At 45.9% G+C, this 15,756-nt stretch overlaps 1 protein-coding gene across 3 annotated transcripts in view; it reads left to right on the forward strand.

The window, feature by feature from the left end:
• The first annotated feature begins 285 nt into the window (after positions 1 to 285).
• Positions 286 to 15,756, forward strand: part of COG2 (component of oligomeric golgi complex 2) — a 39,584-nt gene continuing 24,113 nt past the window's right edge. Inside the window, exons 1-7 of one of the 3 annotated variants that reach the window (XM_019757371.3) lie at positions 286 to 510; positions 6,998 to 7,159; positions 8,237 to 8,302; positions 10,417 to 10,497; positions 12,039 to 12,142; positions 14,561 to 14,669; positions 15,243 to 15,422. In XM_019757371.3, the coding sequence (XP_019612930.3) occupies positions 439 to 510; positions 6,998 to 7,159; positions 8,237 to 8,302; positions 10,417 to 10,497; positions 12,039 to 12,142; positions 14,561 to 14,669; positions 15,243 to 15,422 (774 nt within the window). In that variant the 5' untranslated portion in view covers positions 286 to 438. Of the gene's footprint in view, positions 511 to 6,997; positions 7,160 to 8,236; positions 8,303 to 10,416; positions 10,498 to 12,036; positions 12,143 to 14,560; positions 14,670 to 15,242; positions 15,423 to 15,756 lie in introns of those variants that run through there. The other 2 variants (XM_019757372.3, XM_074316439.2) reach the window with 2 other exon arrangements.

Genomic DNA, 15,756 nt, shown 5'->3' on the forward strand with positions numbered 1-15,756 from the left:
TCTTTCAGTGGAGCAATCTAGGGAGAAGACCGTAGAAGAGTGCTGCGGTAGATTTTTCCTAGTGGAAACGGCGGGACCGGGAGGGAGTCCCACTGGCCTCTCTGGCGCGTGACCCCCCAGGGCTCAGCCTCATCTCCCCCCAGCCCAGCAGGAGCGTGCGCGAGGATGCAGTGCCAGCCTCCGCCGCACGGGGGCAGCACCGCCTGCCGGCGAGACGCGGAGACAGCGGTCCGCGCGCCCCTCTTAGCGGCGGCAGGTGGAGGCCGGCCCGCGGCGCCCTCGCTCATTGGCCGCGGCACGGGCGCTGCCATGTTGGCGGAAGCGGTGCCTCCTGTGAGGTGGAAACTGGCGGTGGCTGCGGCCGCCCCGTCCGTGGGCGCAGTCTCCTGCTTCTTTGCCTCGCTGGTGTCTCGGCGCTGAGAAGCAGCGGCCGACGGGATGGAGAAAAGTAGGATGAACCTGCCCAAGGGGCCGGACACGCTCTGCTTCGACAAGGACGAGTTCATGAAGGTGCGCGCCGGGGCTCCGCGCCCCGCGGGTGGCCTGCCCTCCGCTGCCCTCCGGGGCCTCCTCGGGCTTCTGCCCGCGTCCCCTCGGCGGGGACGTCGCTCACTTCGCAGTGAGTCTCCTCGCCTCAGGTTTGGCAGGTGCAGCCTGGAGAGCGCACTTCTGTGAAATCGTGCGCATCGAGTTAAACGGCCTGGAAGTTCTGGGCAAGTGGTTTTGAGCTGAATGGAAACGCCCCTGTTATTACCCGACCCTGGTACCATGCAGTGCAGTCAGGTGGCCTGTCCCCTTGCCGGACAGAAGCTTTATGCCGATGTCTTGTACCTAAAGCTCAGTAAGAATGTGCGGAGCAAATCCCTGAACCCTTGTACCTACCCGGGGATCGGGTCGGAAAAAAGGCCACTTACTCTACAGTTTGCCTAACGTTCGTCTAAAGCTTCTGGAATGAGATGTTTAAAAAATTCGGATTTTTTTACTGATTTTGCTGCGGTACAACAAAACAAACCATCCTCTTCTCAAGTTGCCCTGCTCGTTATGAGGTGAACTGGAAGTTGGTGTGCAGGTAATTGTAGGGCATAAACTTACAGAATAGACACATAAACCGAAAACGTTTTACTGATAACAAAGGTTCATCAGGTACAACCTTGAAAACGTCCAAGATTTGAATCGGAGCTAGGAAGAACTTTGCCCATTTGGTGAATTTCTCTGGGTCTGCGTGTCAACCATCAAAAAGTATATTTGTTTAATTTCTAAGGATTGAGATTTTTGGCACAACTTAGTAGCTGGTTTCAGTGTTAGAACGTTAAAAGTTTAGGCTCAGTAAAGAGCTAAAATTTTGAGCAAGTGAGTTTAAATCTCTTAGTCTGTCTTTTTGATGATTTCAAGTCATAATGTTTTTTCTCCCCTAGGGTAGTTAGCTTTTTTTTTTTTTTTTTTGGTATTTACATTCAGATCACATCTCCAAAACTGTGGGTTGTTTTTTTTTAAAAAAGCATTTACATCTGGAGCCTCTCCAGTGTGGCCATGTCAGTTTTAATGTGAGGGCTACCTAGACCCGGGAGTGCTCTGCTCTTGTTCTTTCTTGTACAGCGATTTTCCTGCTAAATCACTAATAAAACATGTAACTTGAATGGGAATATCTGAAAGAGAGTACAGGGTGAAGTTACCATTCCAGAAACCCTTTGTTCCACGACCCTGATGCCAGGGTAGAAAGAAAGAACTAAGGATACATGATGGGGAGGGGAGCACTGGGAGAAGCAAAGGCACACGCAGAGATCAGGGCCTCTGACTTCAGGAGTCTTGGAGTACAGGAAACTCTTAATTTGTCCATTTTTTGACTTCAGCTTTCTTCGAGCCCAGCACTGGTATCCTTTCTGACTCACTAGCCCCACCATCTTTCTCTAGAAAGATTCTGCACCTTCTAGGTCTCAGAATATAAGTCCTAAAATAGGTAAAGGTAGGGAGAGGCCAAACGGGAAGTGGCTGGAACGCCAGCCACTTCATATTCTTGCGTGGCTCTTACACCTGAGTATGCCATACAATTTGGAGTGCTAACAAGTGCGAGCGCTTCATATGTTGAAGAAAAATGCATAGAACAGCTGTTCTGTGTAAAATATTGATTTTCTAGGTGGGGTCTGGAGATAAAGGTTAATTGCAATTTGTTTCCTTTAAAGAGATATTTTACAAGGGATAGTTCTGTGGCACAGCATGGTGGAGAGCTTGCTGTCGGGGTTATAGTTCTGCATTTGTGTCGCAGTCAACATATTTTGTAATTGGATAGGTTTTATGTATGTGGGAAAGTTAGAGAATATCAGATTTATATTAGGAGTTGATGTTACTTGAAATCCAGTCAGTTGATTGGAAACGTCTGCCAAGCATGATGGGACCTGGTAAGACAGTTGTAACAATTGCTCATTTAACTAACAGGCTTTCATTGGTCACCTGCCAGCCAGCAGTCTAAACATGGTGGTACAAGGCTGGATAAGGTAAGGGTTGGCTCTTGAGCATGGTGATAGAAAGACTGTACATGCTGAAAAACTGCCCTTAGAACAGAGTGGTTGGAGTGTGGCAGCATGGCCAGGAGCGAGACTGGGAAGGTAGAAAGGCAGATGGGGGGGCTACACAGTGTACTGGGCCTTGTTACTGTAGTGAGGGGTTTGTGCTTGATGCCGGTATTCATTGTGGAGTTACAGTCAAGTTTAAAGCAGGAAATTACATGGTCATTTGTGTTGCATTGGAGCTGACTGGCCTCAGAGGCTACTCAAAATGTTCTTTCAATGGTCCTTTGAGATCTAATGAGAAATAGAGTGGAGCGGGACAGGTTTGTGAAAGATGTAGGTGATCAAAAGGCAGGAGTGACAGAAGGAAGAATCATTTGGGGCAGAGGTACTGGCAGCATACTGTTAGCTTTGTCAGCTTTAAAAGGTACGGAAATCCTCAGAGGGTTGACAGCCAACTAATAGATGAAATAGGACCTAAGGCAAGCACAGCAGGAGGGAGAAAGCGGCACGCTAGGATCAGTGAGACCCGTTGCCTTAATGCGCCGGTGGAGTCACAGCCGCCCTCCCATGTCAGCACGTGACTTCATCTCCTGCTTCACAGGAAAAGTAGAGGCCATCGAAGGGGAACGCCGTCCGCCTGCTGGTCCCAAGCCCGTTCTCTGTCTCCTCCTCACCCTGTGTAGAGGGCCTCACCTCCTCCCAGGTGAACTCTCCCCCCTGGGCTTGGAGCGCATGCCCCTGGTCTTCTCAGGATGCTGTTATTGTCGTCCTCTGTGCTCCCCGTGGCTGTCCCACACTCCTCTTTTAGTCTCTTCTGCTTGTTCCTCCCACCTTTCATTAGTGCCCAAATGCTCTCACCTTTCACTGGGAAACACATTCCATTCTGTCTTCTGGCACCATCATTCCACTAATGAGTTGGCAGCAGAGTTAATCGAGCGGACCTTTTCCTGCCTCCTTGCTTGACCTCAGCAGACCAAATGCTCTCATCACTGCTTTCTGGTTTCCTTCATACCTCTCTGGTCTCTCTGTGTCTTGTACATAATCATTGCCCTCCTTGCAGCCATTAAATGGCTGGTTATGGGCTCAGTCACATGTCCTCTGTTTTCCCTAGCTAACCCATGAGCTGCAGTGACCACCTGGAGGCAGGTGGCACAGATTCCTATCTCTGGCCCCAGAAGCTCCTGAGCTCCACTCCCACGCACCACACTTGTCTCTCGTTGGGTATCTCCGTGGCACTCATGTTCAGCTGGATCCGGGAGTGCTTTCTCCTCTGCAAACCAGCTCTGTGTCACCTGTGTCGGCCAGGGTCCCACTGTCCACCTGGCTGTGAGTGAGAGCACCGGGGTCACGTCCTCTCCATCACCTTTCCAAAACGCCATCTGTTACCAAGTTCGAGGGATCTCGCTTCCTGACATGTCTGGCCTCCCTCTGCCTTTCTCCACCTGCTGCCATGCAGGCTGTCCTCACGCCATCTACCATGGTGGTTTCTCACCTGGTGTCCTGCACCTTCTTTCCTTGTCCAGCCCGTGTTCCCACGCAGGCAGCGGGCTGTGTTCAGAACACACATCGCTGTAGTAACAGGCGGTGGATTGTCCGCCTGGTCATGAAGAAGCACTTTCCAGAACATTTGAAAGTGTTTCAAAGCGGTGCATTCCACTGTTGGGTAGTTTTTACTTGTGGACAGTTTGTCTCTGTGCTGAGCCAGACCTGCCTCCTTTGAACTTCTGTTCATCAGTTCCTTTCCGAACCTCTGCCTTAGTGGCTCGTTTGGCAACTGGTAGGCACCTTGCTTCAGAGAAATCAGCCCCCTCCTTGTGGTGACTGAGCGTGGCAGTGTGTTAAAGAACTAGTAGAAGGTAAACAAGTCACGGAGGCCCCTTTCTGTTCTCGTCGGATGAATCATGAGTGTTGAAACAGGAAGGCCGTTCCAGGGCGTCCCAGTTCTCAAGGAGCGTGTATTCTGACGGAGAGATGAGAAGGGGAAATGGCCAGCTGCTCAGATCTGGGTCGTGCTGGAGAAGGTGGTGGCCTGGAGATGTGGGTCCCTGTTTCGGTTCTGCTACCCCCAAGTATGCGCGTGGGGCAAACCCTGGTCTCTGGGCTTCAGTCCCTCCTCGGTGTAACGGCTAGTGCTCGTCCGAATAACTTTGCAGCTCTTGACATTTTATGTTTCTGAGAAAACACAGTGGTCATTTTCTCTGGTTTGCAGTTAAGGAAACGGAGGACAGGGGTGTCATGACTTCCCTAAAGTCACCCAGCTAATTGGGGAAAATCGTGGCCCTTCTCTCCTGACTCAGCCTTCAGTCCTAGGAAAATAATGTAGAACTTTGCTTTCCAGAGGCCACAGCTGGAAACTTTGGGAAGTGGGATCATCGGAATATGAAGAATAGCCCAAAAGATGGAACCAAGTCTGTACGCCAGAGCTCCAGCATCCTACCAATGGGGAAGAGATTGAGGGCCGCCTGTGATCTTAGCAGAAATTCTAACAAGTCTACGCATAGTGAGCTGGACTCTGGTCTGCAGATTCAGTATAGGAAGTAGGACGAGAGGGAGGTGGTGGACTTTTAGGTAATCATTACACGTTATGGTTGGTGTTAAATAGGGGCAAGGAGTCAGAAAGGAGAAGTCAGCCGCTGGAACAGCATATTTAGGTACTCATAGTTGTTAGATGGATGAATACATTTGCAGAATAGACGTTTTCTTTGCCTTTTCATAAATATGTCAAACACGGGTGGGACAGTTCACAGAGGAGTTGGATGTAAAACGATGACTCCGTTAGAACGGAAGCTCCTCAGAGTTGACGTGTTACGACCTCAGAGTCCTTGTCAGAGCCGCTGTCCGTGGTGGTGCCAGAACTTCGTGTACGTTGTTGACCCTGAAGTTGGAATAATGTGCTAACCACATAAACATGTGGAATGAGCTTTGGGAGACTTCAGTTCTGGGCTGACTATGGCACGTGCCTTGGGGTCCCCCTGCCTCAGTGACAGGACTGGATTTGAGGGCGGGAGCTGCAGGGAGGTCCAGGGACGTACTTGCACACATGGCATCCCCTCGTCCCCTCGGGCGGAAACCCTCTTCCCTCACCCTTTCCATGGCCAGAGAGCAACTTGTGTCATTCGGATGTCAGCTCAGCGGGTCGCTGTTCTGTGGGGTCCTCCCTGTCCTCTGAGTAAAGCTCCTCCCCTCTGCCAGCCCCCTCTTCAAGTCCCAATGTATTTGCTTTTCAGCATTTATCATATTCACTGATATCACACTTTGTTTACATGTTTATTTGCTCCTTTTCCCGTTAGAACATATGCTCCATGAGAGCAGAGACTTTGTCTTCCTTTTCATGTCTATGGCTGTGTCCCTAGTACTTAGAACAGAGCCTGAGTCACACGATAGATATTTAAGGTGTATTTATTGAATATAAAGAACATTTATTTGTCTCTGCTGTCCACTGGTCTTTAAGAATGGTTCAAAACACACACGAGCTCATGCTAATCTCTTAACGTTTTCCAACCCCTATTTAGTGCACAGTTTAGCACTTACTGTTTTGTATTCATTTTTGTCTCAGTGAAACAGCATGTTTTGAGGACAGAGTCCTATCTTGAACTTCTTGTCCCCTCTTATTATGTACATCCCATGATTATTAATAAAGAATGATGATGCCTGAGGAATTTGCCAGAGGCGGGGGTGGGGAGACGGGTGCAATGGGTGCAGGGTCAGATGGTGCAAACTTCCAGTTAGTAAGAAGTCCAGGGGATCTAATACACAGCAGGGTGACGCAAGTAAACTACTGGCTTGTATGTTTGAAAGTTGCTGAGAGTAAATCTTACAAGTTCTCATCACAAGTGAGAAGAACTTTGTAACTGTGTGATGGATGTTAACTAGACTTCTTGTGGTCATTTCACAACCTGTACAAATACTGAATCATGTTGCACCCCTGAAACTAATATAATGTTATATTGTATGTCAATTACATCTCGATTTTTTATAAAAAGTAATTTATATTTTAAAGGGAGAGAGTAGAAAGTCTGGAAGGATGTGAACCATAGTGCTAAATAGGGAAAAACCTTGACGTGCTTTTCTGGGGCACGTCACAGAGTGGGTGCATTTTTACTCTGTTGTGTAATCCTTTGTCGGTTGAAAGTTTTAGTTTGAACATTTGTTTTCAAATTAAGGGAAAAGCTATTTCTATTTTGAGAAGAGCCTATGTAAAATGTATAATAAAAAAATAGAATCCCTTGTAGAATTTAGGGAACAGGAGAGGATGCTTTTGGTGGGGGGTAGGGGGAAGGGGTGCCCTTGAGGCACCTTTTTGAAGTGAGTGGCACGCCCCATGGTGTCATCGCATCACCGAGTCATCGTGTGTTCCCAGGGGTACTTTGCCCTGCAGCGATACAGCCATTAAATGAACAGAGCAGCGCTTCCTTCTCATGCTTCCTCTCATTTTAAGTGTAAAATGAGATGCCATTGCAACAATGTTTGCCTTTCTGTTCTGTTTTCAGGAAGATTTCGATGTGGATCATTTCGTGTCAGACTGCAGGAAGCGCGTCCAGCTGGAGGAGCTGAGAGATGACCTGGAGCTCTACTATAAGCTTCTGAAAACGGCCATGGTGGAGCTCATCAACAAGGATTATGCAGATTTCGTCAACCTGTCAACCAATTTGGTAAACTTTATCCAGCAGTTCTACCCACACCCACACTTCTCGCTCAGATTTATTCGGAAAAGTGCTGAGTGTTTTTAGAAACCTATTAGTTGATTTTCCCCTCAGAGACTTGAAGAGATTACTAATCTCATTAATTAATAAAAGAACTAAATTTTCCTGGTGTACATTTTTTGTTTTTAGTTTTTACTCATTTGAGATTGTTCTAGCTTGATTATTTTTTAATTAGTTATTAAGAAATGGTGAAAAATAAAGGATAATACTATCAGAGTGGTTGTTTTTGCTAGTGCTAAGTGACTTCCCTGAAATCTCCCTGGTTTAGACTAATTTGCAAGAACAAACATCAACTATTCTTAAGGAAATGCTTCATTTATTTTGGGGCAGCTTTAGGGTGAAGGACACTTTGCCCGCTCTGTAGGTAGGCGGCTGGCTTTGTAAGAATGTGAGACTGGTTTGTAAGGAGCATACCAGTTTTTTTGTGAAAGTCATTTAGAAGTGCCTAAGGTTTAATACTTGCAAAAATGTTGTTTTGTTCGTATTTTATTTTGTTTTTAAATCTATTTGTCCAAAGCAGTACAGAAAGTAGTTATCTCTGTGGGAATTTCAAAAGACATGAGAGTTCATGAGCCATACTTGCTTTGGGGGATACACCACTGAGACTGTTTCAGTGGGATTATAATCCCCCCCACCCCAAAATTTTATTTCCTCTCTATTTAATTTGGATTTTTCTCAAGTCTTATAAGTACGTGTAGGGGAAATAGAACCCATCCATCCGACTAGAAATATTCACCTCCCATTAAAATTTTTCAAATTTCATATAAAGTTTCATCCAAGGGTAAATTGTATATAAGAAAGCTTTTATTTAATATGACTTCCCTGATTTTTATTGTTTCATGTGTAGCAACAGATTTTTTTGGTTCTCTGAGCAGTATTTATGGCAAAACGACATTTCTGCTATCTAGTTATGTAGCACTACGTGGCTGTGCAGAAAGAACAGCCCTGGTGCTGCTTTGATCGTTAAACCGATACTTCACTGTTCTTCCCGGTCGTGATGTTTGTGCCACATGATTGTGCCTTTAGGTTGGCATGGACAAAGCCCTCAACCAGCTTTCCGTGCCTTTGGGACAACTGCGAGAAGAGGTTCTGGTAAGTCCCTAAATCGTATTAAACAATCTGCCACAAGCCATGTTATGTTTATTTGCCTTCTGGAATCCCTGTTATCTGGTTGGTTGGTTGTTGTTCAGTGGTCCATAACTACAGCACTCACCCTCAGAAAGGTCATAAATGAGTCTCTTTTTTTTGCATGTGATATTACAACCTAAAAAACATGTTTGATTTGAAGGTAAAAGATTCTCAGTATATAGCTTTAAAATGTCAGAGGAGGGAAAGGAGGCTATTTCAAAACTTGTTAATGCCACCGCACTCCTATGTAAGTGGTCTCCAACTTAGGGATAGCTTATATTTTTAAAATTTGTAGGAATGTTACAAGTAATTTCCCAGACAGTATTTTACACATGGGTAGGTTCCTGGAGCAGTCCATGTTAGGGGATAAACAGGATAATATAAACGTAATGTACTACCTAAGGAACGCTACATTTTAATGTTTCTCAGAGAAAATCTCTGCTGTGGGAATAGGACTCCCACCCCTAAGCCACTGGGCTCAGGGACTCCACATGGATGAGCAGCGGAGGGAGCTTTAGCTTCGCTTCCAACAGAAGACGGTGCCGCCCAGTCCTCCCTGGCCCCCAGTCTGTGTGCGGCGCCCTGACTTCCAGGCTCCCCTAAACCTGGCGCACTACACTTCCGGTGTGTGTCACCACTAGACCATGCCCCTTGAGTGGCCCCAAGCACCTAGCCGCTCAGACAGTACCTGGCACCTTTGATGCTTTCGGGACATAACTAAGTAAAGACAAAATGCATGGAACAAGCTGACAAAGTACAGACTAACAGACTGGCAGTGCTGAGAAGTCCACAGGAGGGGCAGGCAAGAAAGAACTCATAAAGGAGAGACATTTTGAGCTGTGCCTTGAGCTGGCAGACATTTCCGGCTGTTCTTTCTGTTTCGTTTGGATGTTACAAAAGCTCGGGATGGGGGAGAAGTGTTTATGGTCCACTCCTGGTCCCACATCCGCCCCTGCGAGGCTGTCCTGCCTGCCCGCTCTCCCTCCCCACCCGCAGCTCTGGTGTTTCCTGGGCCTCGGCCTTTGTTAGCCTTCCACTGTGTCCTCTGAACTCTGCCTGTAGAGGTACATTCGCTCCGGACCTGGAGGACCACTGTCACACGCAGTCTCGAGTCCCGTCCTGCCACGCGCCCGCCCTCCTCCGGCAGCTGTCTGCAGCCACCTCTTTCCCCATCAGCCCAAACCTTACCTCCCTTTTTGAGCTCAAGTCATAAGGCTACTGTGAATTCCAGGGTTACTGAGGGATACGTGTTTCTGTCTTGCTCATTGTCGTGTCCTCACTGGCTGCCTCAACAGCTGACATTTAATAGGGGTTTTGTACTGTTTACTGGATGAATGAATTCACTTTCCTGTAGAGTGTTTGTGATTTGTCCAGTTTGTTGTAGTTCTTCCTTACCTTCATTTGGCCCCCATTCCTAACAGTCTCGTGCTTGGCTCAGTGCGTGAGCTCCCGGACACGCTCCTTCAACGACAGCCTCTCCCTTTTCCTAGCCATGCTGTTCCTCATGTCTTGGTTCCTAGTATTCCCAAACAACATCACATCGTGAGATACCAGCACTTAAAAATCTCTAGATTTCCAAAGTAGGTAGGATCTAGTCTGAAGACCTTGTTGGAATAAGTCCCCTGCATCAGGCACTCCCTTTTTTCCTACTTCTCTCCGAAACGAACCCTGCAGTGCACCAGGCGATGCCTTTCCACCCTGAGTGTGTCGTACTCAGTCACAGCCCTCTGCCCTGTCAGCCTGCACCCGTGTCAGTTGAACTCCAGTCCTATCCGGTCAGCTACTCTCCTTTCTCTACCCTGACCACCTGTGACAGTCATTGCATATTTGTATGTATTAGCATTCCTTTGGCCATTAATCCTGTGTGACCTTGGCTTTCTGCGTCATTTTGCCCCCAAATCAACAGCAGTTGTATCTGATACTTCGTATTTTTTGTCAATACCTGCAAAATACTGGCCTGTACTGGAATTGAATTAAATATATGAATTTAATTCAGTTCTGTGGAATTGAATTAAATGTGTAAATTTCATAATGTTACCAAACAACTTTTGCAATACATGTTCTTTATTCTTTTAAAGAGTCTTAGGTCATCTGTGAGTGAAGGAATCCGGGCAGTAGATGAACGAATGTCTAAACAAGAGGACATTAGGAAAAAAAAGGTAAAGTGTCATCCTATTAAAACATGGATCGCGCTAGCACCTTGGAGTTAGTTAGGGCGCTTTTGTGCGTGTGGTCTGGGTCCCTCTGGGCGCCTTAGAGAAATGTGAGGCCTCTGATCTTTAGAGACCGGTGTCCAAGCAGGGCTGGTGAGGACAGAGCGGCGGGGCTCAGGTCTTCTCACTCCTGGTCGGATTTTAGTCCTGTTAATAAGACGGGTGGGGTAAAGTAAATAGTTTTTTTTTAAAAAGACAAAGAAAGTTGTATATTCTCCTTGTGCTTTAATTTATTCATGGTAGCATTAACATTTTTAAAGAAAACTGGATTTCATATGCTGCATGCGAGCTAACAGCCCTCTCTCATGTCTTCTCATACTTTTGAGTCCTATGAAACTGACTTTTTCAAAGCTCATTTGCATGTATGGATGTATGTATTATAATGTCATGTTATCTGTTTGAAATGATAAGACAGAATTTTAGAGACACCCACGTGGACACAATTAAAATTCCTCATTTTCTCCAGAACAGGAAATAGTAATAACTGACCTCAGTGAAGCACTTTACAGTTTCATAGGCATGTAAATTTGTAGCACACCTATAAAGGTGTTCATACTCTAGACATTAGGGAGTAACGGGCCTTTCTAAAGCAAACTCTTTCCATATTCTAGTGTGGGTTTATTACTTTAGGAAGAGTAATGTGTTGCTGTCATTCTGCCATGCTTATTTCTTCCTTTGTTTTCCCTTTAAATATACCTGTCGTGCACTGCCTTTACTTTTTAGTAGTCCTGTGTTTTAATTTTATAATCGTAATAATATAATGGCAGAGTTGGAATTGGGATCAAAAAAGACTTCTGACTCTAGTCTGGTGCTACATCCAGTAATTTCTACATTTATTTATTAACATACATCTTTAAATGTCAATGGAGAGAAGATTATTTTAGAAACCTTCTGTTTAATTCTTTAGATCTCCCCTCAGCTATTGTCTAAAGATTTCGAGACTGGAGTGCAGGAAATTTTTCTGTTTTATTCATCCATGTCCCACTGTCTAGAAGAATGTCTAGCTCATAATAGGTGCTCAGTAACTATTTGTTTGGTGAATGACCTTATATCTTCTTCTTTTCAGGATGAGAGTTTTTATAATATTCCTCAACCTCTTTGCTAATGTTTGTCACAGTGTCTTTAATGAATTGACACATTAAAACATGAAAAGAAGGGTTGTAAGAAAATAAATGTATCAATACAGAGGTTCACTTAAGATGGGGAAAAGAAGGAAGGAATAAGCGTACAGAATATGAGAAAGCAAAAAAGCCCAGTTTTGTTTTAACTATAAACTTGCAGTAGAATATTGAAATATGCTTGTACTAGAAAGCCAAAATTAAGGTTTGCATTCTTGGGAATTCAGTGTTAATGTAGATATTCAAAATGTAGGGTGCCCCAAATATTCTGAGTTGACTTTTGGCTTTGTATTTTCCTGCATTAGGCACAGGGAAATAAGATCATTAAGATTACACATCGTGATAAATTTTCTTGCTTGTTTTTCACAGATGTGTGTGTTGAGGCTTATCCAAGTTATTCGATCAGTTGAGAAAATTGAAAAGATCTTAAATTCTCAAAGTTCTAAAGAAACACCTGCGCTAGAAGTACGCAGGTAAGTGTTTTTTACTGAATAGTGCATCAATTCACACCTAGGCTAACAACACTTGTTTAGTTAGAACTCATGTCTGCAAAAGAAGAAAATCCCAGTGTGTGGCTTAGTGTTTGTGAATGTAGCTCAGGAAAGGGGAGTGCATGGAGCGCCTGCATGTGTGCTGTGCCGTCACAAACTGTTGTGGTCACAGCCTCAGTTAACAGTCACCTTCCCGGGAAGCAGAAGGAGTGTGCGGTCAGCGCAACTGCCTTCCCTATGGACCAGCAAGACCTTGTGGACCTTCACTGTGCGGCATGGCATAGGTCGTCTTTCTTAGGCGTCTTAGGCATGCTGGGAGCCTTCCCACTGCTGGACCTTGCAGCAGCATTACGTCAGTAGGAAACAGTGTAGGCACGTTTAAGTTACAGTTGATAAACAGGAAAGAAAAAGCTGGGAAATAAGAAAAGATGACCATTTCCTCAGCCGTACGAACTGTGACTATCATTCCTTCCTAGCCTGAGTTGTAAATCACCAGGTGAAGAGTGACTCAGAAGGGGAGTTGAGTAGATTGTAGCAGCAGCAGTGCACGTGCCCTGGAGCAGTGGAGGGAGCAGAGGTTTGTGCCGCGGGTCCCGCTGGGCAGGGGGTTTCAGCTCCGTGGCATCCGTAGCAGAAGGCTAATCATGACCCTACAAGTGCAGGCTCGCCTGCCAGTCACTGGGATGCTGGCAGCCAGTGCCTGGCATGCAGCCGGCCCTCAGGCGTGTGTAATTTGGGTCTGACCCCCGCTTTTCTTAAAGTCATGTTGATAGCCCTGACATTTTTCCACGAGTGATATTGGATAATCTGCAAAACCAACTGAAGCCAAGTTGAATACACCTGTAGTTCAAAGTCTTGGTCATACTATAAAGGTACGTTGGATTTCTGCCCAAAATTTGAGATTTGGAAGGGGCCTTAGAAACAACATGCTCCATATCTCTCCTACGTAGATTAAGAAATGAGGCATCCAGAAAGGAGGCGATTCTCATGTCCTGGGCCTCCATGCCTTTCATAACCCAGATGTATAAGCAGAGCGTCCGTCCCCGCCGTGTTGGTTCTTCAGCCCACCGCACGGTGCTGCACCTTGTACCCCCGCCCCATCCGAGCTCGTCATCACCATTCACAACCACCCTGACCAGCACGGCACGGTCCACTGGGTGGCACTGCCCTGCAGCCCCTTCGAGCTGCGTCCTCACGCAGCGGCCATGATGTCTGCCTCATTTCCTGCCCGTCTGCCCGCTCCTACCCGTTCCTTTGGTAGGAATACCTCGGTGACCTCCATTTCTCTAATACTAGTTCTTGACAGTGTTCCGTCTTTAACGTAATAGGCACTGTGCTCTTTGCCGCTCAGAATCACCTCGTAAGGACCTTTCCTCTCATTCAGGTCCACAACGTTGAGCTGTAGAGAAGGGAAAACCCGGCAACGTGAGTGAGTAGTAAATGTATCATACTTGGTAGGCCAAGAAATGTTTCGATAATGTATAACTAATGAGTCCACATTAGGTTGTTCAGGAAAGAGGGAGGGACTAGCCTTTTGGGTTGATCGTGCTGGGCTATCACGTTCCCTCTACACTGGTTTGGAAGCTACGTGTTCAGGACTGGGTAGCCCACTGCTGGTCTCAGCATGCGTTTCCTGTTTCCTTATGGTGTGCCTCTTCCCCCCACTGACTGACTGGTCATTGTCAGAGGTAGGCTGCCCCAGATAAGTCCACGGTGCTTCAGTGCCTTCTGGGTTTTCTCTTTTGCTGTTTAACTTCCTTCTGAATGGTAGTGATGCTTTATAATGTGTGTTAGAAAAAAGAAGGGCATTTATTAGACTGGAAGATGCACAGTGAATGTCCTCTCACTAGGACCCAGAGCACATAAGCCGGCTGCTCTTTCCGCTATCTGAGAAGCGTACATTTAAAGGAAGCTGTGTTGAGCTATTTCCTTTATTGCTGTTAGAGGTCCAGTTTCATTTTCTTGAGGAGACAACACTATTTGGTATTTGAGAAATCTTAGAGGTATTTTAGCAGAAGTGTGAATAATAGGATAGGGTGAGAGAGAGAAGGGAGGTTAGAGGTGAAGAAGGTCGTGAATGGAAGAGCCTGGAGAAGATGGTGGAAATGGGGAACTGCAGAATGAGGACTGACCTGGCCCAACTCCTGCCCCCTGGGCCTGTGGCCCGAGGCCAGGCTGCACCAGTGGCTTATGTAAGGTCCCCACTGTGCCTAGAACAGGCTGTGCATATGACTGGTGTGAAAAGTGATGGCATGAAGGACGCTTTTGCTTTCACCTTGTAACAAGGAGGGCATGGAAAAACACTCTCGGAGAAAGTGACAACAGAACTCATCACATGATGCTTTCTCTTGGAAATTGAAAGAACTTTAGGAATGAAATTTCTGTCATTGTGTCTACTAGCCCACTTCTGACTGGACAGATTTTGGAGAGAATTGCCACCGAATTTAACCAGTTACAGTTCCATGCTGTTCAGAGCAAAGGCCTGCCTCTTCTCGACAAAGTGAGACCAGTAAGTGTTGTTTTGTTTTCACTTTGGTATTTAGGGTCTGCTAGATAATTTTGGTTTAACCTAGTCAAGCCTCTGGTAATTGATCTACAGGATTTTGAAGCTAGCTTTGACTTTCATCTTTCAGTTTTTGTTTTTTGGACCCCTGCTTCCTAAGGGTCACACATTGTAGATTTTGCATAAAGACACAGGCCTAGTCTCTGAATTATAACAGTAAAATTAATTTGGGAATTTCATGTAACTTGACACATGATATTATGTAGTCAGAGTTAATTTATCCATAGCCCTTGACTGGGCTTTAAATTCACGTTTGTCAGATTTACTCTGTAGCTTAAGAGGAAAATAACTTTTTTTCTTATTCTGTAATTCTGTCTACACTCACCTTTGCTGAAGCAAAGGTTTACTTCTAAAGAGATTGTAGGGAGGAGGAAGTTCACTGTTACTCACCAGGAAATGTTAATATTTTGCTTTTACATATATTGTCTCCTATTAGAACGAAAGCTTTGTTGTTACCTGTTTGTGTCTTTAGCAGTCATTCCACCTGGAGCTTTGTTTACTTGGTGTTTTCCCTTGCAGCGCATAGCAGGCATTACGGCCATGTTACAGCGGTCGCTGGAAGGCCTCCTGTTAGAAGGGCTTCAGACTTCTGATGTCGACATAATACGGCATTGCCTCCGGACTTATGCCACAATAGACAAGACGCGGGACGCAGAGGCATTAGTGGGTCAAGTGCTCGTGAAACCCTACATGGATCAGGTGTGTGCACCCCAGGATTTATTCAGCAGCCATTCATAGAGCATCTGCTCTGTCTTCCATACTCCACTGGCTGTGAGGGGCAGATCAGAGGTGTTTCTGGAAAGGGTCTCATAGTCACTACAGTGTCAGATGGAAGAAAGTGTCGGTTAAAATCAGCGTGCTGGGAACCGGGCTTGCTCGCTTATCTTTTCTAATGATGCTGTAGCCCTGGGATCATCATAATTTAGTGGGGTGAGGGTCTCACCTGGGAAGAAGGTATGTATCAAAACATTTTTAGGTCAGTTTTATGGTATGTAAATTACATGTCAGTGAAGTTTTGTTTTTTAACTACTGG

This window comes from Rhinolophus sinicus, chromosome 6 (genome assembly GCF_057876585.1).
Source record: "Rhinolophus sinicus isolate RSI-liver-muscle chromosome 6, RSI-T2T, whole genome shotgun sequence".
NCBI lineage: Eukaryota > Metazoa > Chordata > Mammalia > Chiroptera > Rhinolophidae > Rhinolophus > Rhinolophus sinicus.